This window comes from Ammospiza caudacuta, chromosome 8 (genome assembly GCF_027887145.1).
Source record: "Ammospiza caudacuta isolate bAmmCau1 chromosome 8, bAmmCau1.pri, whole genome shotgun sequence".
NCBI lineage: Eukaryota > Metazoa > Chordata > Aves > Passeriformes > Passerellidae > Ammospiza > Ammospiza caudacuta.
In genome coordinates this window covers 43,859,112-43,884,485 of record NC_080600.1, presented here as the reverse complement: position 1 = coordinate 43,884,485, position 25,374 = coordinate 43,859,112, and the positions used below count along the sequence as shown (strand labels likewise).

Genomic DNA, 25,374 nt, shown 5'->3' with positions numbered 1-25,374 from the left:
TCAGTTAACACAATTACACATCAGTAGCAGGTCTCCCATACATCCCAGTTTCCTTGGCAATGTCAGCTTTGTTGGGACACAATTTGCTTGTGGCTTCTAAAGCCTTGGGAGGCAACTCCTGCCTGGAGATGTGAAACCTGTGGGGTGCACAGAGCCCTCCCCAGGGCTGGGGGGCTGCGTGTGCCCAGCGCTGAGGCTGCTGCTCCCTGGTACGTGCTGCCAGCAGGCCCAGTGCCCCCCAATCCCTGTTTGCCCAAACCCTGGGTGTGTGAGTGCCCAGCGCTGAGGCTGCTGCTCCTTGGCATCAGCTGCCAGCAGGCCCAGTGCCCCCCAATGCCCTGTTTGCCCAAACCCTGGGTGTGTGAGTGCCCAGCGCTGAGGCTGCTGCTCCTTGGCACGTGCTGCCAGCAGGCCCAGTGCCCCCCAATGCCCTGTTTGCCCAAACCCTGGGTGTGTGAGTGCCCAGCACTGAGGCTGCTGCTCCCTGGTACGTGCTGCCAGCAGGCCCAGTGCCCCCCAATGCCCTGTTTGCCCAAACCCTGCGTGTGAGTCCAGCACTGGGCAGGTCCTGGCAGGGTCACGCTCTGCTCAGGACCAGCTGCAGCAGCTCTGTCCTGCAGATGGGAATGGCTTCAACATCCATCCCTCACCCTCTTCCTAGTCCTGGCACACAAGGAAGAGTTTGAGCAGGTGAACTGGGGTTTGTATTGAGAAATTGTGGGTGAGTGCAAGTACCTTTGAAAAACCACTTTTTTTCGATAAGAAGTACACTACTTTTTAGTAGTTGTTGGATAGACATTTCCATACAGTTGGTGACTTGAAAAACCTGGTTAGTTTTGTAACACAGACTTCTATGTTCCTGTTTAGTTTGTAAAATATTTAAATCCAAGGGATTTATTATCCTATTAACCCAAGTGGGATTTATGTGTTTAACTTCTATTACTCTTGAGAGAAATTGACTGAATCCTTACTTTTTTATGGGAGGCTGGGTCTTTAACTTTTTTTTCTTCTATGTTTCCCTCCCATTTTCTTAAAAGTATTTTCTTTTTTGTGCATGTCAGAATGGCAGGGAGTTGCTCAGGCAGGAGACACAGATCAGCATGTGCTGCTTCCATCTGAAGTATGAATGGCTGAACTGCTTTGCAAGTAAAGAGGCTGCACTGCTGGCATTGCAAGTCACCTTTTAATAAGTTTTCCATGTTAATCTTGTAGTGATCTCAGTTTGACCAGTTCTAGAGGAGATAAAAAGCATTGATCTTGTGTGGAGAAATAAAAAGCTTGCCAAATCTAAACAAAATCATCTTCCTTGTTTGATGATGTGTCCCTTAGGAACTGGACTGGGAGCAATATCCCTACTGAAGGGCTGGTGTTGCAATCCTGCTGTTTCTTCAGCATGTGACTTCTCATGACTTAATCACCTTTTACATCTGCTTTGCTTTTTCTCTTTTTCAGAACACACTAGAGAGGCATAGCTCTAAAGTGGCCATTTCTCTAGAAACAGAATTCCTTCGGTCACCAACTTATTCTCTGGCTGCAGCCCTTCTTTTAAAAATGTGAAGGAAAAATGTCATAGTTGACGTGGTTTAAATCCAAATTTGCAATTGAGAGGCATTTTTCTCTCTCTGTGCCTTGTGGCTTCCATCTGGAAGAACCAAGAGGTATCTCTGACTTGCCATAAATGGGATAACTCTCGATTCTATATTCAGCAAGACCCTGAGCAGAGGAGAAGGTGGTGACGCAGGGAAAGGAAGGAGAGGAGAGGCTGGAGCTGGTTTGGGCGGGGGATCAGCGTGGTTATGTGAGCGTGCCCGTTCCTCAGTGTGCTTTGGGGCTGCCGTGGCTGCCAGCTCTCCCGAGCGCGGAGTGAGCAGCTGAGTGACTGAGCAGGGCCGTGGGCAGGCAGCCCATCCTTGCCACAGCTCATTCCCGCTCCTCCCTGCCTGCGTGGGCTGTGCCGGGGCTGGGGCTGTGCTCCGAGGGCACCTTCAGTAGCCCGACAGGGAGCTTTGACAGCCAACAGCAACGTGCTTGGTACTTGCATGGGTTTTGTGCACAGCCTGACACTGGGCTCAGGCAGCCCATGCTGGCCCCACTGGGAAACATGGAATGGTGCTTTGTGCCTCTGGCTCACTGGGATCTCCCACCTGCTTTGTACAACAACCTGGGAGAACTGTGGCACAAATGTGGGGAGACACATTGTGTGTTTTCTTTTTTATGCATGAGATTTTTTAAAATACTGAATTCTTTAAATAGTATTTGAATCTCTAGTTGTCTCGTAATCCCATTGTGCTGTTTGTGACCATGCAGCCCTGACCTGCAGCTGTTGTGTTTCTGTGACCCCACCATGAACAGACTGGCTCTGTTCTGCTGTGGGCTTCCATGGCTAGCCGAATTTTGTGGTTCTTCTTTTCTGTGGTTTTTTTCTACCATGTAGAATCTTCACTTGTGAAGTTATTTTTCTTGAAGAGACCCCCTAATTTTTTTTTCCCAGGGATTCTTAGAATCAGTTGTGAACAATTTGAAGAAGAAAACGAAAACTGCAAACCATAGTATAAATAAGGAGAGATGAACAGAAGTGATTCAGAGATTAATTAAATTCTGTGAGATACTAGAAGAGTATTTAGATTGTGTGATTTTATATGGTTGAAAAAGTGAGCTAGAAAACATCAAAGTGGGATCTCAGAGGATTTCCTTTTATGCCTTCACTTATGACAAACAGTACTGGCTTTATCACACAGTTATTGGGAACTTTTGCTTAGAACTTGGATTCTACAAGCTTAGTATGTCTGTGTGGCAGAGTGCTCTGAGTTCTGGGCAATCATTTCTGACACCGTTCCTCCCAGGATTTTGTGTCCTTTTGGTTCCTCATGCACATTTTCCTCTGTTTCCAAAGCTGAGGCTGCCCCTGCTCGACCTTTGCCAGCACAGCTGGCTGCCCTGTGCTCCTGGTACCCAGCTGAGCAGCTCGATGCCACCCCTTGTGTCTGTTTGTAAAAAGTCATTGCTGCTTCAAGGGGAAACCTCCCATGGTGCTGTGGTATTCTGCATTGTTTTGTCTTTAAAAGAGTTGTGTCTATAACATTAGGTGAATGGTAAATACATTATTGCTATTCGGATGTTACAGTGAAAGAACTAATTTATTACTTTAATTAGTTTGTAGTGCACTTTACATTATTGTAATGTGCAATATTGAAAAAATGAACTGAAAAAAGGTGTGTATGCATTCTGTTCAGCAGAGCAATTTAATAATTCACTTGGCAAAACCTCCTCTAATAATGCATGAACTGTGAAATGTACTTGAAATGCCATTTGTAATTAAAAACTTTCAGAACCTAATGTTGGCAGTGCTTGTACTGCTGAAATGAAAACAGTTTTGTGGAACAGGCAATGGGAGAGCCAGGTTTCAGTGTATTTTCAATATTAGTTTAACTACTAGGATTTTTTAAAATATTTAAATAAAATATTTACTGTTGACACAGTAAAATATACCCTTGTGATTTTGAACTGATAGGAATGGAAGAATGCAATCAAGAACACGCTAATTTTTTTTGGTGCAGTCTGCGGTGCCAGATTGCTGCTGTAGTGAAGCAGAATTATTGTTTGGGAGGTTTTTTGCTCTCCAGATCCTGCCTCTGGAGATGAAATCCCAGTGAATGCAGCAGGCTTTGCTGGCAGCCCTCAGCTGTGGGAGCTCAGCATCCGGGGTCCCTCTGGGCAGCAGAGCCCCTGGGAGGAGCTGCTCCCTCCCTGCAGCGCCTGCCCAGCCCCGTCCTGCCTGACCCTCGCTTCTGACCTGCCACCACATGCACAGGATGCTCTGGGAAATGCAGCTCAGGCTCTGCTCTGTCCTGCCTGACCCTCGTTTCTGACCTGCCACCGCATGCACAGGACTGGTCTGGGAGCCTCCTGCCACCTCCTGAGCGCGTGCATTTCCCTGCCTGGTGCACAAAGTGATCTGGGGCTGTGAGATAGAACTGCTCTCTAGCACAGAGGATTTTAATGTTCAAATGTGGTTTAAAAAGTGAAATATGCTGGTATTTGAATCACCTGGTTAATGTCTAAGTTTTGTTACTTCTTACACTTCACTCTACCTCTGCTCTGTTAAGAACATTTTATCCTATATGATTTCAACTCTTGCTCCTGGAAAAGTCATGGCATAAGGCCTGCCTACAGAATCACAGTCACATATTATACATATTTTGCATGTATTGCTTTTCTGGTTTTTACCAATGTTCCTTGTTTTTTTTTGTTGGTTTTTTGTTTGTTTGTTTGGGGGGGGCTTTGTTGGAATGATGTCCTTTTTTGTCACAATTATGAATTTTTAAAAAAATTTTTAAAGGAAATTATTCTTATTTTGCCCTAATGAAAAGGCACGGAGGGAGCAGGGATAAATCTAAACTCATTTCATGTGCTGAATACAGAAAATAATAACTGGGTATTGTGAACAAGTATGGTACAGTGAAACTCCTCTGGTATCCTTGTTACCCATTTTTCTGATTGGCCTTAGGCTCATACATTTGAAATCCTAACTAAAAAATGAAAAAGTAGATTCAGAATTGAAATTTGAAAAATGGAAAGCATGTTCTACCCCCTGAGTAAATATATGTTTTGGCAGTGATTTAGGGCAGAGTAGGGAGCATTGTAGGGTTGGAGATACACACTGAGTTACTGGCCCATCTCTTCTGTCTGGGGAACGCTACTGTGTGATTAATGCTTCGTCAGCCTAGTGAAGTTCTGAATTTGGTGCTTGGTTGTGCTCATTTGTTTGTACATAAGCTGTCAGAAAGCTAGGTTGTGCCCCAGTATTGATTTCTGACTTGGATCAAAGGCTGTAAGGAAAGATCTGCATGGAAACAGCCCCAGAAGGTGGTGGTGGCACACCACAAGGGCAGGGCGTCGCATGCCCCGTGCAGAGCGCTGTCAATGAATGGGTTAATGGGGAGGCTTGAGATGATCTCAGGACAGATTAGTGTCTGTGTCTGCTCACTGCTGCAGTGTGGGTTGCTTCCTTCAGCCATTTGCCACCGTCCCAGGCTCCCTGCAGGCTTCGCTCTGTCCTCCATGGGCATTTCCACGCACTGGCTCCCCTGCAGCATCAGGGAAATGCAGCTTTTGTTGAGACCAGTTTATGGCCTCGCCATGCTAATGGCTGCAATCAAACCAATCCAACAACCAAACAATTGATAAATGAGTGTCCAGGGAAGACCTCTAGAGGATTGGGAGAAATCTCAGACATGGGGGGAACTGAGGCTGCATCATGAACTGCACCCGGTGGCATTGACCTCAGCATTGCAGAGCATTTGAAAGGACTGGGAAGCAGGATGTAGGGAAATCCAGGCTTACAAAAAGCAATTTTTTTGTTACATAATCTGTTACCTCATATCAGTTGAGAAAATCTGTGCTGTTATTACAGAAGTTTAAAGCTCCTTCAAATGCTCTTGCAGCTTATCCCAGCTCCAATCTGAGTATGCTTTTTGCAGATTTCACTCACTGTTTACTTGTTGTCAGATTCTAAATATTTTCTCTATATATGGTTTTGCTTCAGTCTGTTTCAAAAGCAAGGTAGAAGGGATTGCATGTTCTTCTGACTCATTTTCAAAGCATTTCTTTTTGAGTTCATTAGCGTGGCAAGTGAAGGGTAACTGAGACAATTTAGCATTTTATTTTAGATTTTTAAACCACTAAACTGCACGAGCAGACTGCTGGCAAAATTGCTACATGAAAATTTCAATTTTGACAGCCCTGGTGTCACAAGTTTCAGGTGTGTGGGAAGCCTGATCCGGGTGTTGCAGCAGAGGCTGAGGGACCTCTCCCGACCCCGGTCACCCCTGCCCAGCAGGGTCAGGTACAGCTGGTGACTGCGTGGAATCCAGTTTAAACAGCTCCACAACCCCCCTGGCCAGCGTGTTCCAGCGTTCACCCAGCCCCTCAGCAGGGAAGTGATGAATGCATTGGAATTCCAGGTGTTTCAGTCTGTGCCTGTTGTTTTCCCCCATCACTGGGCACCTCTGGAAGAGCCTGGCTCCATCCTCTTTGCACCCTCTGCATTTTCAGGTTATTTTCATATTATCACTTTGCCTGAACTCCATGAGAAGCCACAGCATTGTTCAGTGTATTGCAAAGAAAAAAGTATAATTGTTATTTTAACAAGAAGCATGACAAGCAGGGCATTGTTCAGAGATGCAGCTCTCTGAGAACCTTGGACCACGGGGAGTGCTGGATTTCTAAACAGAACGTCTTTTATAAGCACAAACCAGAAGAATTAATAATCTGCACACACAGCCAGTGAAATGCAGTAAAGGTGGAAAAATTATAAGCATTTTCATATCTTTGTATTAAAGTGCTGTAGTGTAGAAAACCAGCTGAAAAATGGCTGCAATGCTTGCTCCTTAGAGGAAGGCAGAGTTCTGTTAGTGCTTGACAAATCCATTACAAGAGGAGCTGGCAAGCCAACAAAAAGGAGACATCATTGATCCTGTAGAAAGCAATGTGAAACAGATGAGCCCACAACTGCTCTGAGAGCCCCAAGGTGGATGGGGCCACGCTGGCCGGGACACTGCAGAGGAGTCCCTGTCCCTGGCCAGGTATGGGGACAAGCTGCACAGTCAGGGTTGTGTCAGGAATGGGTTTTTGGCACGCTGGGCTGGGGGGTCCGTGCCACCCCAGTAGGCTTGTTAGGAAGTGTGGCAGGCCCTGCACAAGGGGTGAAATAGCGTGGCCCTGTCCTGCTGTGCTGGGCAGCTCTGCCTCCCTTCCCACAGAGGAGGGGATGTGCAGGGTCCCACGGCTCTGTGCTGGCAGCACTGGCTCTCCTCCCATAGAAAGGGGATGTGCAGGACTCCATGGCTCTGAGCAGGGCTCCACAGCTCTGTGCTGGCAGCACTGGCTCTCCTCCCATAGAAAGGGGATGTGCAGGACCCCATGGCTCTGAGCAGGGCTCCACGGCTCTGTGCTGGGCAGCACTGGCTCTCCTCCCATAGAAAGTGGATGTGCAGGGTCCCACGGCTCTGAGCAGGGCCCTGTCCTGCTGTGCTGGCAGCACTGGCTCTCCTCCCATAGAAAGGGGATGTGCAGGGTCCCATGGCTCTGAGCAGGGCCCTGTCCTGCTGTGCTGGCAGCACTGGCTCTCCTCCCATAGAAAGGGGATGTGCAGGGTCCCATGGCTCTGAGCAGGGCCCTGTCCTGCTGTGCTGGCAGCACTGGCTCTCCTCCCATAGAAAGTGGATGTGCAGGGTCCCACGGCTCTGAGCAGGGCCCTGTCCTGCTGTGCTGGCAGCACTGGCTCTCCTCCCATAGAAATGGGATGTGCAGGGTCCCACAGCTCTGAGCAGGACCCCACGGCTCTGTGCTGGCAGCACTGGCTCTCCTCCCATAGAAAGGGGATGTGCAGGGTCCCACAGCTCTGAGCAGGACCCCACGGCTCTGTGCTGGCAGCACTGGCTCTCCTCCCATAGAAAGGGGATGTGCAGGGTCCCATGGCTCTGTGCTGGCAGCACTGGCTCTCCTCCCATAGAAAGGGGATGTGCAGGGTCCCACGGCTCTGAGCAGGGCCCTGTCCTGCTGTGCTGGCAGCACTGGCTCTCCTCCCATAGAAAGGGGATGTGCAGGGCCCCATGTCTCTGAGCAGGGCCCTGTCCTGCTGTGCTGGGCAGCTCTGCCTCCCTTCCCACAGAGGAGGGGATGTGCAGGGCCCCACGGCTCTGAGCAGGGCCCTGTCCTGCTGTGCTGGCAGCACTGGCTCTCCTCCCATAGAAAGGGGATGTGCAGGGCCCCACGGCTCTGAGCAGGGCTCCCAGGCTGGGCTGCACCACCCGTGCTGACAGAGGTGAGGTCCCTGTCCCTGCAGTGAGCCCTGGGTGAGCAGGGAGCTGTTACAGGAGTGCCTGTGCTGAGGGCTGCAAATGCACTCTGCTCTCTGTCTCTTGGTCTCCATCCCTTCACAGGTTCTAAGTGATGAAGGGAGATGTGAGTTCCTTAGATGGTTTTAGCAATTTTGCCTAAAGCCTTTTCATATGTGACTTTATTGCATATTATGCTATCAGTTGGGAGCTGCACACGAACATGCAGAAAGGTAATGCTTGCTAAATGGTTGTGCTGCTGATAAGATTATAAAACTTTGTAAGAGGATTACATGAGTTTCCTTTGCAGTCTCAGCTTGGCAGGATCAGTGTTACACAGTCTGCTGCAGGACTGTCTCTTCAACTATTTCTTCCAGGTTCTACAGTGGAAAGCACAGCAGGAAGAAGCTGCTAAACTAGAAGCTGTTGTAGCTGCCAGAAGAAAAGAAAAGGAAGATGAGAGAGAAAGGCTGCAGAGAGAACAGGAAACCATTCGTAGAGCTCAGGATAAAGAGAAAGTATGAGAAACTTTTATACATTTTTGTATATATTAATGTGTACCATTGCTTCTAAAATCTATAGCTGATCTGATAGCACATGTATTCTTGTAAAGTATTGTGTATTGATGTAGAGATGGGCAAATGATTAGTCAGGTCTTTCTCCTGTCCGTTTCAGCTCTAAAGCTGCCTGGTCTGGCACACCAGTTATGTTGCTCTGTGGCATTTCTCACAAGTCACAGTGTCACAGGAGCAGCACAGAGGCACAGCAGTCTGCCTGCACAGGTGTGTGCTTTGAGCAGCTCCGGGAGGCTGCCCGTGCTGCAGCTGTGTGCTGCAATGCAGCAGGGGAGCCCGGCAGCACCGTGCCTGCAGCGCAGCACAGCTGCAGGGCACACCTGGGGGACAGTGCTCCCAGGGCTTTTGACTCCTTGGGAAATGGCTCGGATGCAGCCTAACAGGAACTCAGAAATGCACTCTAGTGAATGTAATGCTTTAGAAAATCAAGCTGTGTCACAAGAATTTGGGTTGGCCTTTTTACCTAAGGGATATGGCAGAAATCCATGTGGTTGTTTCACTGAGCTTTTACCTCTGAGTCCAGAGGCACATTTAGTGGCGGCTGCTGCTTAGGTCACCTGTAGCTTTGCTGCTGCTCCTCTTTCTGTTCCAGCTCGTTCTGTGTATTTGCCTTTGTACACATGGTGATTGTAGTGGCAGGTGGCTCTGAAAGCACAGGGAAGGAAGAGCTTTAGGGAGCCAGTGCTGACCCAACCACCACCAATATTCATTTTATCTGTAAATATTCTGGTTGTGCAAACTTTTCTCTAGCTATGTGTAACGTCTAGAGAGAGCAACCCTCTGCCTATGCACAGATGGAATAGCAGCTGTTTGGGGTCAGCAGTCATATGTTTCATTGGAGTATTTTACATCCCAGATCCTTAAAAAGGCTGATAACCTTATACTGCAACTGCTTTTCTGGGGAATGCAAGCAGAATAGTAGTGGTGGTCTTCAAATTGTGGTGGCAAAATATATTCAAATTAGTGTTCAGAGTCTGATTTTACTACTTTTGTTGTGGGAGCTCCACACCCTATTGCTCTCCTAGTAAATATTCTGTTAGCTTGTAGTGCTCTAAAATAGAAATTTTATTCTAAAAGGATCAAAATTGGAATCTCTAACTTAATGCTTCTCTTGCTTTGTTCTCACTGTCTGGGCTTTGGAATGAGTGTTATTTTGTTTGCTGTATTTTGTCAAACTCTAGCTGAAAAAATACTGGGCTGAGAAAGAGCTCAAGTGGCAAGAACAGGAGGAGAGAGATCTACAACAACTGGAGGAATTGAGAAAATTAATGGCTGAACAAGCAGCCAAAGACAGAGAAAGGTAAAAGAAATGAAATGTAAATACCTTTAGTATCAATAGGATCTTTTTATAATCTAATTTGCTTTGATCTCCTGACTTTCATTTTTAGAATAAATTGAGGATATTTTTTTCCTTCCTGTTTGGCAAATGCTTCAAACCATCTAGTAAGGTTGCATCCTAGGTGACTGTATCCTAGATGCAATTTATTTCAGTTTGAATTAATTAATTAGCATCCATCAAAATTTCAGACCATTGTAAGCACTAAACTGTCATGAAATGTAGCTGATTAATAAGACCTTCTATATTTCACTTTGCATAATGATTTATAATCAGGTTTGGTTTGTTTGAGGGGCAAATGCAAGGAACATATTAACAAACTCAAAGATATTTATTGTTATCTTAGGGAGTCCTAATTGCTCATCTGGTTGTAGATGCTCTTCACCAGTTTGATGGGATTTAGGACTTGAGCCTGCTCAGGCTTGAATTGCCAAGTCTTTGTTGCACAATATGACCTTTCACAGCCTGTTGAAGAAATACTGGATTTCACAGAGGAATCCCTCTGTCAGAGGAACATAAAAACCCCTTCATGTAGTCTGGTTATAACTGCTCTTACAAAAGCATAGGCTGACTTTTTTTACATAGAGGAAGCCACCAAGTTGTGTAGACCAGAAGTGCAATTAAAATAGGATTAAAGTGCCATTGGCATTAGAATATTAAATTTTGTCCTAAGGATTCTGTGGGAAACACTACTTGAGTATTACTTTGTTACGACACCTTTCTACAACTTAATTTGTCTGTGTCCTTATGCTACAAATATATCTCTACCTTTCCTTAAACATGCCTGCACTGGTTTTAGCTCACAGGAGAAGGAACACATGTATTTGAATTACTGGGAGAAAATAATCACCCCTTCAGGCTATTGTGAATGAGAAGTCAGTAAATGTTGTGCATTCTGTCGCTCAGAACTGACCTGCTGTACAAAATGAGACATTTCACTGTCCAGGCTCAGGTGCGCATGTGGCATTGTCATGTCCTGTGCAGCACTGCAAAACTGACGGTGTGCTGGCATGTGCCCCCTGCCGGAGCACAGAAACTGGGTTTGAGTCTTTGCAGAACACTCATCAAACATGGCACAGGCTGCTAGCACAGTTCTGATCCAACACATTTTCAGGGTCCTTTGGAAAAGGAAAAAATGGGCTGACTGACTACTCCAAGTACAGGAGATGGCCTGGATAGAACATAGAGTTTCTAATACAATAAAATATTTTTTAAAACTCTGCTATTATCCTGAATTGCTTTTAATCAAACTAAATTAATTTAAAATTAACTAATTTTCTTTGTTTATGAAAAAGAAACTATTATAACAGAGTCACTACGGTTTTCTGTTTATTCAGGTCTTAGTTTGTAATTGCAATAGCCTGGGCTCTGACCAGGTCAAAGTAAGGGATTAAAGGCACTTGGTTTCAGACCAAGTATAAAAGCCAAGTATAAAAATTGGAAGGATGTTCCAACTTAGGAACATCATGCACAGTTGCGGATGTATTTCCAAGGTGTCTGCCTTCCCTGGTGTGGATTTCATTGCTGTGCCATTGCCTGCTGACAATGAACTCCATCTCCGATACTGCTGGCTGTGCTCTCTGCAGCCTGTGGAGGATGGCAGCACAGCCCAGAACAGGAGCCTCACAGTGCCTGGCTCTGCCCTGCTCCCTGGCTGCGCCCTGGCTGCAGTCAGCCGGGATCACCCGGACTGGTTCAAACTGGGCACACAAAGGCCTCAGGATGCTTCAGTTTAGCACTGCTTTGTATTCCCCTGGCCAGGAAAACTGCCAGGGGCACACAAAGTGTTTGACCTTAGGCCTGGCCAAGTGCTCCCCAGTCTTCCTTCTTGGCTTGGCACAGAAGCTTCCAGAGTATTTAATTTTATGTTTGATAACTCTGGAGTATTTTAAAACATGTATCACAATAGTCAGCTCAAGCAGAGTGAAAGAATTTCAGCATAATTTTTGTCATTTTTCAATAAACATGAAGGTCTGCTTTTTATTAAATGTTCTCCATATAAAAAGCAGATTAGGCTTTTTCCCTGGCACAGAATGACCACTGAGCACTGCTGGTGTAGCATTTCTCTGCCTAAACTACACTGGACACTCTGAGAAACTGGAAGCCTCTCTGGGGTACCCTCAGGCAGCCTTGTACCACACTCTTGGGATAAATCTGTTTGTCCTGCTAATTGTGATTGGGTTATTGACACAGAGGTCTTCACTAGCCACCAGCAGAACTATAGGTTTAGTTCTGATTGTTGCAGTTTATAGTACAAGTTTTATACTCCTTTGAGCTTACTAAAATTTGGAGACTAAAAAAATAACAATACATGTTTTATTGTAGTTGGAGCAGCAGTCTTGTCTCTATTTCTCTAAAGGCAAGTTCAGATTTGAAGGGCAAAAGGAGGGTAATTCTCCAAATTCAAAGCACGGCATTGGCACCTCCTGCAGAAGGACTAAAATTGACATCCCAACAAATATCTATAGCTCACATAAGGAACAAACTCTGCACAATAGTCTAAAAATGCCTGCAGTGAAGTTTGGAGCAGCACAGTAGTGCTGTGGGTAAAGTTCTGGAGTTACTGATGTGAACCTTCAGCTTTTTCCTTTTAAAGAAGGGTGCAAGTCTCAAGTATTTTTTCCTTTTTCCAGGGACAAGACTGGGAGTGAGGCGTTTCTTTTAATGGAAAGGGTTATAGGAAAGATTTCTTCTGCCATACGCAGATGTGAGAGAACATTTCTTCTTGGCAAAGAAAATGGGGGAGAAAAAAGAGTACCAGGGCTATATATAATAAAGCATGCTAGAGAAAATCTGTGGTCTAGACATGGAATCTGAAAGGTTAGCCAAGTTGTTTAAAAGAAAAACTGACCAGCCAAAACCCACTGAGAAACAAATGAAAAAGCACAACCTCCCAAACTCCCCTTGCCCAAAGAGCTCCAACCAAGCACACCCTGGAGTGAGAAGCACCCTTGTGTTTCTGAGGCGTTGAGATGGGCCCGCGCGGCCTCTCCAGGCGCGTCTGGAGGAGCTGCGGCAGGTCTGAGCTGCAGGGCAGCAGGAAGGCCGCGGTGCCCTGGCAGCGTTTCCCTGTGCTCGCAGGGTGCAGTTCCGACGGGCCCTGCTGGAGAGGCGGCTGCTGCAGAAGAAGGAGCTGGCCCTGCTCCAGGCCCGGCAGCGGCAGCACAAGGAGAAGCGCCTGGAAGCGCTCCGGCAGCAGGTGGGCAGGCCCCGGTGCGGTGCGCTGGCTGCGGGGCGGGCAGGGATAAAAGAACGGTCTCTCAAAAGCAGATAAGGGAGCGAGGTAAAAGGCACTTGGGGCTGACCAACAGCAATGCTCTCCTGTTAGAAATCCTTTGTCCTTGTAGCTCTGACAACAGGAACATTATGACATTAAATGTACTGTAGGAGCTGCTGATATCTGAGAGGAGATAGAGACGGTTTTTTACAGGTTGGATGTGATTTTTCTTCTGTGATTTTTTCTGGGTTTTGTTTGTTTTAATAACCTTAAGTCTGCCTTGAGTCTAAGGCAAGATTTATGAGTAATTTATATTCTTTTTAAATTCTGGAAACTTGCACACCTTGGATGACTTTTCTTCAGAGATATTTGAGTCTCTGAAACTTTTGCACATTACTTTTAAAAAGACACCCATAAAATGCTTACTAATGCTTCTAATATAGTAGTAAAAGTAGTGCTAGGGTTATTTTTTCATACTGCTGACTTTTGAAAGAGTAATTTTGTCTTAATTTACATTTTTGTGTGTAATCTCCTTGTTTTGTCCTCCAAAGAGGCTGGTTGGTAGTCATGATCTGTTGAGCTCTTCCCACTGAGTCAATTCTCTTGCCAGAGTAGAAAAGGCTTCTAGAGGGGCCTTTGCCTGGATGTTGATATTCCCACTTCATTATACTTCTCTGATCAACATCTATTCTTTGTTTCACACTAATGAAATGCTGCTTCATAAAGTATGTACAATGTTTGTATGGGGAGGGTGGGAAAGGTCTTTTCTAAAGTCATTTGGCCTCTAGATTTGGGCAGCCTGTTAATACAGAGGTGATATTTTATTAAAGAGATGGACTAAAAAATTATCATATGCAATTTAAAGTATTTTTTTCTGGTTTTAGCCATTCTTCATATGGGCTTCTGACTTAAGCTATTTTGCTTATGCATCTTTCTGTATTTCCAAAGTAGTATTAGCCTGTATCTGAATATTTTAACACAAAGAAAGTAAGCAATGAAAAATATTAACTCTGGCACAATACAGTGTCTGGGAGTCTTTGATATTGATCTAGTCACAGGAAATTACACAGTTAAAGCAGATGTACTTCAGAAAAAAACAGAGTTGTATTATTTGGGGCATATAGCTCAATGCTGTTGCCCGTGACTATGTAAAATTGTGAGTTATCACCCTGAACACCTTTGTTTGCATTGAAAGAAAAAGAAGAAAGTCTGGAATTGTGGGTATTGCAGAATTTTGAGGCTGCTGGATCCTTGTAGAGACCAGGTTGGACACTGGAGCTCATGCCAGTGTCTGTTGGAGAGCTCAGGGTTTCAGTATAAATTTATAATTTATACTGAAAAATGAATCTGCAATATGAAATTGAAATTGAATTGCGCTTCTCCCTCACACACCCTTGCTCTGTGCCGCTGTTACAGGGTCACTGCAGAGAGAGTGAATGATAGTGCTCTCAAAGGGTGTGCTCCTGACAGTGACCTGCTCTCGCCTTAGCTCCACACAGACAGAGTAATTGTGACGTTCGTGCTGTGTCCTTAGGTTGCCATTGTTGCAGAATTAGATCCTGCCAGAGCAGTGGCTGACACGGTGGCGTCAAAAGCTCGGATGGGCATTGGAGCCAACGAGGAGGTTGAGCTGCAGCAGCCCCTGTTCAGGTTGCACACCTACAGCGAGGAGCAGGTAAGGGGCTGCAGTCGTGCTGGGTAAATGAATCAGGAACTGAACTGGCTGTACACATGTTTCAGGGCACTCAGGTTGCTGAGGAGGCTGCTCCCTCAATTTCAAATGAACTCAAGGAACATCTTGATATCTTTAAATTCCCTCACTCTTCCCTATCTGCTCAATGTATTTGCAATTATTCCCACTCTGGAATTTCAAAATTATTTATGAAAAGAGAAGAGCTATGGTACAATTCTGCAGTGTAAAAGTTTTCTTTTGACACTGAATAAGATGAAATTCAACATCGTCTACAGCTAAAGTTATCCAGCACTGCCCATTTTAAGACATTTTAAAGCTTCTCAGTTTGGTAATGGAAAGATGTGGGTTTTGTTTGGTTATTAAAATTCCCCAAATCTGACCAATGTACAAGGTTCTGACAAAACTTAAGGATGCTTTGAACATGTATATTTGGGTCCTATGTCTTAATTCTCAGCATGTTCTCTCTGTTTCAACTCCACACAGGTTTGGTGCTGCTGGGGCTGCAGTATGTGATGCCCACCCAGCACATCCCCATGCTCCTTCCTGTGCTGCAGGGGCTGAGCATTATGTTCCCAGCGCTGGTGTCAGCAGCTCTGGGCACTGGGGAGGTGATGCTGGAACTGGAACCAATGTGTTGCTCTTCCTTGTACTTCTAGTGCAGTCCCACTGCACACCATGCAACAGGATTGGAAAGAGGCTTACAGATTTTGTCAGAAAAACTTCTGACAAATTCCAGAAGTAATTTCCCTCCGATTAATTGTTGTTCTGACAAATGGAAGTGGCACTGCCATGTAAGCACAAGGTGACACTGTGAGAAGAATCATAAAGGCTTTTAAAGCACTTGGGTTCTGCAGGAACAGCCAGGTGGAGACTGGAGTCTGTGCTGCACTTGGGGCTGTGTGCATGGAGAACATGGGGAAAGGCAGCAGCTCCTCAGGGAGCTTTGTGGCTTCTATTGATCATTGCTGTGGTTTTTTTAACAGGTCATTTCTGACCCCAGGCTCCGTGTCGAGCTCGCTCTCCGAGAAGCTGGACTGCATAAAACACTTTATGCAAGAGAGGTTTTGTCAAAACTTCCACCACCGAAGCTTCCAAGAAGAGACACGGAATCTACAGCTTTTAAAATGTAGAGCACGTCTCATGAGAGGGGCAGAGCAGCACCAGGGCTCCGGTCTGGCCCACGATATGCAAACCCTAAATTCCCTTTGGCTGTCCTAGAACTGCTCAGGTCCCTGACCATGCAGCCATTCTCAAGCACTCGCAGCCTTTGTGAGCTGGGAGCACCACGTTACACCTGCCCTGTGTGGGTCTGGAGAGGCTGGGCTGTGTGCTGTTCATGGCATTGCCCGTGTCCCTTTGACTGCGAGCAGGGACACCGTGCTCAAGGACTCCTGCACACAGCCCAGGCCAATCTGATGTGCAGCATCTTGAGTAGGAATTACTGGGATTTAATTGGCAGCAGAAGTCTAAAATAGCTTAGCACAGCAGTTACTTTAGATTTTATTATGTTACATGAATAAATCCCACAATTTTCTTTCCAGGTTTCTTGAGAATTTGATTTTTTTAGTTATAAAATCTTCATTGCCATGAATGTTTCTAATATTCCTTGATTATGGTGAAACATAAACCTTTGTCTATATTTAGAAGGCAACTTGCTGCATCATATTTACTGCAAACCATTCATTCAATTTCATATTGCAGTTTAGTTTTTCATATAAATTATAAATAGAGCTGGGATCTTTATTTTCTTATATTCTTATATTCTTATATTTCTTATATTCTTTATTTTATTATCTTTCACTCCTGAGAGTGAGCACAGGGTCAGCCCAGAAGCAGCATAATCCCAGTGTTACAGCTGAGTTTAGTGGGGAAATGCTGCAGAGCCTGCCCTGAGCTGGGGCAGTGATGTCTTCTGAACTCAGCCTTGGTGTACTTGTGCTAAAATTACAGTTCTGTGAATATTTGTGCTTTTTATTTTGGTATCTCCTTTGGGGAAACTCGTTATTTTTAAAACACACTTGGACACCTCACAGCTGGCTATTCCTGTGGGGATATTCCCTGGATATTCCTGTGGGGAGACCAGCAATGCTCTGCTGTAGGGAACAAACTGGCTGTGAGACAATTCCCAGAAAGGCATCATCCCAAACCTAGGCAATTGATTTTTTTTTTCCCTTGCCTTTTAAAGCCAATCTACAAGATAAAAAAAATTGCACCACTGAATTTGAGATTATAGTTATCATATTTTATAAATACCAAGATGTTAATGAAAAAGAAAGTTTAAAGGGAACAGATATTGGTTTTTGAAATAGTGGGTACAGATTTTTAGGCTGAGACTTGTGGTTGTTTCCATATCCGTAATGTCTCAGGGTAGAGACTGAGTAGAAGTCTATAGAAGTCTGGGCTACCTCAGTGCAACGGTAAGTCGGGGCCTTTAGTGATACAGTGAGGCCAGAAGGATTTTTGGGGGGCGTTTCACAAAATAGTGGAGCATGAAGAACATGCAGGGCAGTAAAAGGGTGTTTCTCACAGCTGCTCATGCCAGGAGAGCTCTGCAGACCCCTTGGCTGGTCACAAATACGGATTAATTTTCATGTTATTTACTTGAGTTTTGTCTTTACTCCTTCCTGGAAGATCGCTGCGGACAGGAGTGACCCTAGCAGGACAGTCCTTTACGGCGGCTGGAGGCAGGAGTGAGGAGTCTGCAGCTCTGTTCCACAGCCTGAGCTTGCTGCCAGCGCAGACGGTGTCAGGGCGGTCCCGGCCGCACCGCGGTGTCCGCTGGCTCCGGGCAGCCCGGGCCCGCAGCTCTGCCGTTCCGGAGCGGGCTCCGTGGGCCGGGCCGGGCCCCGTGCTGCCGCCGCCGCCTCAGTCCGTGCGGGTGAGCCCCAGGCGCTTGCGGATGAAGGCGGCGATCAGGCGCTGCGGCCGCTGCTGGTACTCCCACAGCACCTCGTGGGACGCCCGAATCTGGTCCCCCTCCAGCCGGTCCAGGAGAGTCACGCACACGACGGCGGCTGCGGGGGGACGGAGCGCGGTCAGCCCCCGGCTCGGGCCCGCCGGGCCCTCACGGCCCCTCGTGCCCGGCCCTCAGGCCCGGAGCCGGGAGCCGCGGCTCCTCTGCCCCCAGACCCTCAGGGGCTGCGGCAGCACGGCCGGGACGGGGCCAGGAGGGGCTTGAAGGGAACGAGCTGGTGGTTTGTCCAGCACGCACTCAGGTCTCCTAATGCGCACTTGGGTTTTACTGAACTATGAAATTTGCTTTAGTGTTCTTTTCTAGATAAAGTCATTAAGGATGTGTGTTGGGCCCTCTGACACAGAACAGGATCCTTGGCGGGGGTTTAGTCCATGTGTGGGGAGGAGGTGGAAGCGACAAGACTCACCTTTGAGGCCACACAGTCTACACAGGGCAGCGAAAGCACTGGACTCCATCTCAATATTCCTCACACCGGCCTCATAAGCCCTCCTTAAGTACTCCAACTTTTTTTCACTGGAAAAAGAGCATAATGCACCATCTAATCTTCCCTGACCTGGAAAGGAAGCAGAGAACTGCTGTTGGCCTTGCATGGCGTCATGGAGCACAGTTGCAAATGGCAAGTCCAGCAGTGCCCACATTCTATCTGAGGCACATAAAGTTTTCCTGTGAGCAGCTGGTTAATTTGTATTCCCCTCAGTGTTAAAGCCAGCGAGGTGTGTGTACGGGAAAGAATGACGCAGGTTTCAACAATGATAAAAGGTGGAGTCAGCCCTCAGGAGGGAGGTACCAGCGGATGCTGTGCTCTGTGGGGACAGGCCATTGCTGCATATCAGCTGTGAAGGTCTGCCAGGTTCAACCCCAAAAATGCCAACTGGCTGCAGAAGAGGTGCAACAAGCTGTGCAGAATGGGAACACTGAGGAGAGGAAACCCCTTTAATGTGGGTTTAGTTTTTCTGCAGGGGCTGCTGTGGATGGAAGCTGGAACTGCTTGCAGAGGCATTCCTGGTGCGGGCAGCACCGGTGTGGTCAGGGAGCTGGTCCCAGGGCACTGGTGCTGCCCTACTGCAGCTCCAGGTACCGCTGCAGGCAGGACTAACGCTGTTCAGTGAGGGCAGCCATCCCGACCCTCTCCTCTGACCCCTGCGGGGGCTCTGCCTGTCCTGCTGTGCGCTCAGAGCACACCTGTGCCCCGTGCAGCTCCTCCTCTCACACTGTCTGAAGGCCCTGGGGCAGGCAAATGATTACCTGTGGCTGGCCAGCCTGGGCCGCCCTTCAATTTATTACTGCTCCTACTTTAATCCTCTCAAAGGGCTTTTGGTTTAAATAAAATATGGACTTGAGCAATACACAGATGGCTGCATCTGCAAGCAGATCTAAAGGTTTATAAATAGTGCTCAGATTATTAATTCTTCATTTATTATGTTTCATCTAGTCTGCAATCAGCATTTAATTTTGCAAAGGAAATGGTTCCAGAGTAACCAAAGTTTGTTTATGGAAATCTCACAGGCAACCTAATGTTTTCCTAGTGTTTGGTAGTTCTGTAGTGACAGTCTTGCTGTAGGGGAGCAGCTTGTGGCAAACTCAGCAAGGTGCAAGCAGTGGTACTGTGTGTTGTGAGGGTGCCTCCTGCTCTGCCTGGGCCCCCCAGCACCACGTGGGTCTCTGCCTGCAGCCCTTCTGGGGCCTGGGTTCCCTGTACAGCTTTGTCCATGGAAGAGTGGAAAGACTTGACATTATGTATGGTGAGGAGGGACAGACAAAGCTGGTTTTACCTTCGTAGAAGTCGTAGGTGCACATGGTGTGGCCAATGAGCGTGGGGAAGTCGGGAATGTCCCTGCTGCAGGCGAGCAGCTCCTCCGCAAGGTCCTTGTCCAGCTCGGTGCTCCGCACCACCACATCGCCCAGCACCACCTGCTCAAAACGTGGCTGGAAGGAGGAGTCCACGGCCGTGTCAGTGATCACAACAGACCCAGCCTCGATCCCTGTGGAAATTGAAGCTGAGCTTGCCAGAGCTCACAACACCTGTGTCCTGCTGCCAAACCTCAGCACGACAGGAAAATCTCAATAGACCTCTTGCAGGGCTCTTCTTTTCAGTGAGTAAAGAAGATGTCAGAGAATAATTGAAATTCATGAAGTAGCACGGATGTACAAGTAAAATGTACAGAATCAGCACCAGGTAAGTGATTGTGAGAATGTGCTGAGTGACAGTTTAGCTGCTTCTGGCTTGTAGAGATCCTGTACCCCCTACCAGCTTGTGCAGGGATGGGCAGAACCACTGCCTCAGCCAGGAGACACGGATTCATTTGGGTCACCTGTAATCCATGTTTTCTGTTTGGAAAGTTACACATGGCTGTAGTGGAATCAAGGCCTTTGTGCACTCTGAGGATGTCCACTCTGCCAAACCAGTTGCTACAAGTTCTCTGGGTTTCACCAGAAACAAAATACCGTGATGGATATTTAGAGATGTGGAAAAATGCTAAAGTTCAGAGCTGCATGACCTTTTGCTGAGAGTTCTTTTTAATAATAGCTGTTTTGCTCTGAAGAAAGACCATGTATCGCTTACCTAAGCCCCCAGAAGTACCGATGCGTATAATAGTAACGTCCCGGCATTTTGCGTGGTGCAGCAGTTTGATCAGCTCATGAAGCATAATGGAAATGGAAGGGATGCCCATTCCATGCTGTTGGAAGGAGAGAAAAGAGAAACATCAGTCCACGAGGCTGCAGCAGGTGACAGGTACATGACTACAACCAGCTCAGGGTTAGGCTGTGGCCTCTTCTGCTGATGATGCCAACAGCAATTTTTTTGAGGGGGAAGAGACATCTTGGGGTCTTTTTAGTCTGTCCAGGTGAGGTGTCTAATCCGTTCTTCTCCCCTCGATGCTTTAAAGGTTCTTCAAGTTAGTAGAGCTGGTGTTCATCCCTGGGGACCCTGTGTGGGCACACAGATGGTGCCCGTCCTTCAAGGAGGGTCCACAAATACATCCCAACATCTGAATGCTCCCAGACCTTCCCCATGCATTGCCTGTCCTTACACCATGTGCTGACTTGCACTTTGTTGTGTCCTGCTTGTGCTCTGGGAGTGATGAATTACATCAAGAACAACCTGAGCCTTCACTTCTCCATGTGCCTTCCAGCCTGTCCTCACCCCACACTGGAGCATCTCTGCAACATTGCTGGGCACAATGGACAATGGAAGGGTTTGTGTCCCTTGCTGAGGACAGGGTCAGGTGTTTGCTGCGTGCCTTGCAGGCTGCCTGTCCCTCTTCCTGGCTGACATTCCCTGCCCTGCTGCCCTTGTGTCCCTAGCCCCTGCCTGGCTACCAGCTCCCCACTGCTGGCCCCGGCTGGTTCCCCTACTCCATGGACAGTGCTGCCCCACTCCCATCTCTGCTGCTGCTCCCAGGGCAGGCAGAAGTTCTGCAGGCCTGGAGCTGCTGGGGCTTCTGCTGCATTTGCCCAGTGCTTATTGCTAGGTCATCTGTCTTCTGCTCCATTGCTAGACCAACATCCTTTTCTTAGCTTTACTTTTAAGTACAAAAAGTGTTTGGTGCTGTCGAGTTTGGTTTTTCCTTTTGAAAGTGCCTCACATTTTTTTGGTTTTGCTATCATCTTCAAAAACCTGAAGGAAGCATGTATGGAAGCACCATTGATTAAGGTACACAGCCTGTTTTTGTGTTGCTTTGTCTCCTTTCTCTTTGAGCTGTGAGAGCAGTGCTCTGTTTGCCTAGTATCATGTTTTAAATATGAAATATTTTTTCATGTTGTTATTCTGGAACATCAGCCTGGCTTATTTGCCGATGCCTAAAAAATTAATTCTCATTGTAAATATTCAGAGCTGGAATCTGTGTTCCTGCCCCTGTATGTTTGAGCTCAGTTGTGTTTCTAAGCAACTTGCAGAAATGTGATGTTGGCAGCAGCTCTGCATGATGCTTCTCAGGGTGGCCATGTGCTCTGCCCCGTGTCCCCTTCTGCACTGGCCAAAGCTGGTGCATGGCCACGAGCTCAGTGAGGGCTTGCTTCTGGCCATGTCACTGCTGTTGCCAGGCTGGGGAACAGCAAATCTTGTGACAGCTCTCCCCCTTGGATCCTCTCAGATTGATTCCCTTGGTCAGAATTTGTTTGGTTTTTTCAGAGGACGAAACACGAGCTCTGTTGTGTGAGTGATTCCATCTGCTGTGAATCACACTTCAGACTAATCTTGTGCCTGAAGAAATGGTGTCAGGACCAAACTTTTAGGTGTGAGTGCTCCCCAGCACAGCCTGTGTTTGCTTTTTCCTTTGTTCAGTGCCAAAAATCCTGCTCTAAAAGAATAATTAATAATAAGGCCAGCTTTTTCTTTTAGAGCTGGTATCAATGTAATGCTCCCAGCAGCGTTTCATAGTTATGTGTAGTGAGAAGTGGTTTTGTCTCCCAAACTGAGCAGAGCAGAACATGTGCGTGTCTGTTGTTGATGCAGCCCTTTCCAAATGGAGAGTGCGGGTGCTGGGGAACGCTATTCAAACAGGAGCAGCTTTGCCATGGCTGAGGTTGCACTGGTGGCAGCGGCTGAACAGTGAAAGGAGGAAAAGGCTCTGCTGGTGGGTGCTGGGGGAGGCGAGGGCATGTGAGGGAGAGGCCGTGCGAGCCCCGTCCCTGTGCCGGGCGGACGCTCCCTGTGCCCCGATTGCACACACAGAACTCACGCTGATGGAGAGCACGGGCCCTGCCCGGTACATGGCGTAGCGGTCCGAGCCCGCGCAGATGTCAGCCACGTCCTCGCTGGCAGCCGCCAGCCCCAGCTCCCGCTGCATGAACTGCGCGAACGCCCGCATCCTGTTGGGGCTGCCGCCCACGCACACAAACTGCAAGGAAACACCAGTGAGGAGTTGGTGCTTGGCCAGAACAGGTACCCCCAGTCAGCCTGAGTGTGGCGGTGTGGCTGTGCCACGCACGTCTTTCCAGAGAAGGCAGCAGGATGGCCTTCCTCACCATCAGTCAAGGGACAGTGGAACACCTGAGCGTCATGAAACCCAGGTTTTCACTCTGGCAGGGTGGCAGCTGCCCTGGGTCTGGGCAGCCATACAGCTGCACGTACTTGGGTATCAGTCCTGGGCAAGAAAATCTAAAATAATTTCACAAATTTGAGCTGGTAGTATCACCGGGGATAGCAAAGCAAACCCAGATGTTGGAGGAGCTCATTGCTTAATTTATTCTATGAACAATGCTGACTGCAATTAGTGAGCACTGCTGATGGCACAGAGGCTATAAAGTCAGCGAGTAAAAAGGACAAATTTTAAATATTGAAGGAAAATATGCTCTCTGAGGGTAGGAGGAGGGTGAGAGTGCAGCTGCCAGGGCAGTGCTGATCCTGCTGCCAGGGTGCAGGGCACAGGAGCCCACGCTGTGCTTGCAAGGCTGCTCCAGCCCTGGGCACTGAGGCTCTTCCCCCACACAACCAGGGAAAGACTCTGGTTTGAAATTAAAGAGGATGCCATCATGACAAGTCAGTTTTGACAGCAGGTCTCAGCCAAAACTGATATGACATTCTCTTTCCCTTGTCTCCAGTAAATGATGATCAAGATTCTTTGGACAAATGCCTCTTCTGTCTGTCCTCCAACATGGGGCCAATATTAAATCGGGTTTTACAGAGCTACAGGTTTTTAAAAAGATAATTTTCTGTTGTGGTTTCTGCCCAAAACAAACAAGGACAGACAACCTCCTTGCCCGGGCTGGTTTGGCTGCGGAGTCCCTTAGCTGAGCAGCCAGACCCCACCCCACAGGAGCTTTGGCAGCAGTGGGGCCCAGCATGGGCTGGCAGCACCATGGGATGCACAGCTGCAGAGCCTGTGCAGGGGGAGCTGCTGCCTCGCTTTTGGACCTGCTCTTTACCTTTATGTCCCCAAACATTGCTGGCAGGTTGTGCGTCTTCGTTCCCAAGTCCAAGTGGTACAGGACATCCTCCTCCATCAGGTCCAGATGTGGGTTTTTAACAAGGACAAACCCATTCCTGCAGGGAGACAACAAGGAGATCAGTTGGGGCACCAGGCAGTGCCCACAGGGAGGGGGACAGGCAGAAGTGGGGCACAGGGCAGCCTGGAAGTTCCACAGCCCTGGTGTTGGACAAGGGATGACAGAGGGACAAGGGGCAAGCCAGCTGTGTGTGAGTTTGGACCAGCTGTCTTTCTGCTCCAGGTAACTTCTTTGACGTGTCTGCTATTATATCTATGTATTTGGCAAAAAGTATGTCTCAGTATTTATCAATTTTTTTCAATGGCTACCTTAGCTCTTTCCTTCATAGGGTTTTGCCAGCAATGCCCGGGGGTGATATACTGTGCTATTTTCTATGTGAAAGTTTATTAAGCTCTTAGCAAATCAGGATTTCACACTTGTCCCAAATAACTGCCTGGCAGGGTGAGTGCAGACACTGCAGGCAGCCAGAGGCCAGCTTGCTGTCTCTTTCCACCTGCTGTAAGAGATAGGAAGCAACTAACAGTGCAGGATACTCTTATAAATGAGGCCTAAATGAAACCCGGAGGGCATTTTTCTTCTCTTATTAAAACAGATTCAGATGTTCCCGTTACTCACCCCGAATAACTTGTTGTTTCGGTCATAGCGGCTCCTCCTGAGTCAGCTGAAGGCGATACCCTGCCTGTGAAAAGGTAAGGAAAACACTGCCTGTGTTCTCAGCTGTCGAGGTTTAGAGTCAGAAGAGGTTTCTAGGGGCTCTCCAGGGGGTTAAATACCTCCTGTGCTTTGTGCAGCTCCCAAGGTCAACAGTGGCCAGGCCCTGCCGCCAGCTCCTGCATGCCAAGCTTCCTCCTGGGCTGGCATGGTTCCTCCCAGACTGGCTTTTTGGGCAGGTGCGTCACCAATAACCTTGACTGGTGGCCCTGGGGCCGGGGCCAGTGACCTGCTGGCCCTCTGGTGACGTTGTGCCCTCTGGCCGGTGGGAAGGGCACCGGGCACGTGGCTGCACATGTGCACCCTGGGGAGATGGTACGTCCAAGCTGGATGTTGCTATGCTCCCACCTCGGGCTCTGTTTCCTTGGCCCTGGGGACTGAAGGACAATGACAGCCTGGCCACTGCTGCTGGCCTGGACACTTCTGTCAGCTGAGCCATTCTCTGGCCCCAGTAGGTACAAATACAAAACGTCCCTGCATTTGTCTGGGGTGCACAAAACCAGAATTTGGGCTGTAGCCAACCTCCAGCCCTGCTCAGAACAGCTTCTGGACCACCAGGCTGGCCTGGGCGGGCTAATTTCACTCTCAGCAATGCCCAGACAGCACTCACTGTTGGCTCTCGTGGTCCACCCAGCCCTGTCTCAGCCCAGGAGCCTGTCAGAACAGTGCTCTGTGTGCCAGGGACAGCCTTGCCCAGCTCCCCGGGAAAGGGCAGCCCAGGGCAGCCAGAGTGCTTGTGGGACTGTGGGACGAGCGTGTGATGCTCCTGCAGGGGCAGGAGGAGACTGGAGATACTGGTCCTGCTTCCTGTCCCAATGACAGGAGACACTGCCCTGGAAGATATTTCAGGCAGCTGCTGGAGGGGCAGAACCTGGCATTTGCTGTTGGCCTCTGGGAATTGTCAATGGAAGCTCTGATAATTAGAGAAGGCATAGGTAATTATTGGGTGAAAGCACATTGTGTGGGGCTCACTTGCACCCTGCATTCAGGCAGTGATGTGGTCCTGCTTTTCTAATGGGGAGGGACAGAAATTGTTGTAACTAAGGAAGTCTTTCCCTGAGCAAATGCCCATTTTGCTACC

The 25,374-nt window shown here is 47.9% G+C and overlaps 2 protein-coding genes across 2 annotated transcripts in view; one reads left to right on the top strand and one right to left on the bottom strand.

The window, feature by feature from the left end:
• Positions 1–16,024, top strand: part of CCDC148 (coiled-coil domain containing 148) — a 36,737-nt gene extending 20,713 nt beyond the window's left edge. Inside the window, exons 10-14 of the mRNA XM_058809855.1 lie at positions 8,216–8,356; positions 9,595–9,713; positions 12,831–12,948; positions 14,501–14,641; positions 15,643–16,024. Coding sequence (XP_058665838.1) covers positions 8,216–8,356; positions 9,595–9,713; positions 12,831–12,948; positions 14,501–14,641; positions 15,643–15,789 — 666 coding nt within the window. The 3' untranslated portion in view covers positions 15,790–16,024. The remainder of the gene's footprint in view (positions 1–8,215; positions 8,357–9,594; positions 9,714–12,830; positions 12,949–14,500; positions 14,642–15,642) is intronic.
• Positions 16,025–16,188: 164 nt separating this feature from the next.
• UPP2 (uridine phosphorylase 2) lies at positions 16,189–24,312 on the bottom strand. The gene is made up of 7 exons (XM_058809607.1): positions 24,198–24,312; positions 23,502–23,619; positions 22,316–22,474; positions 20,197–20,311; positions 19,406–19,615; positions 18,040–18,186; positions 16,189–17,673 (listed from the first exon to the last, which is right to left on the bottom strand). The coding sequence occupies exons 1-7, from the start codon at positions 24,221–24,223 to the stop codon at positions 17,525–17,527; spliced, it is 924 nt and encodes a 307-aa protein (XP_058665590.1). The 5' UTR covers positions 24,224–24,312; the 3' UTR covers positions 16,189–17,524.
• Positions 24,313–25,374: the final 1,062 nt, after the last annotated feature.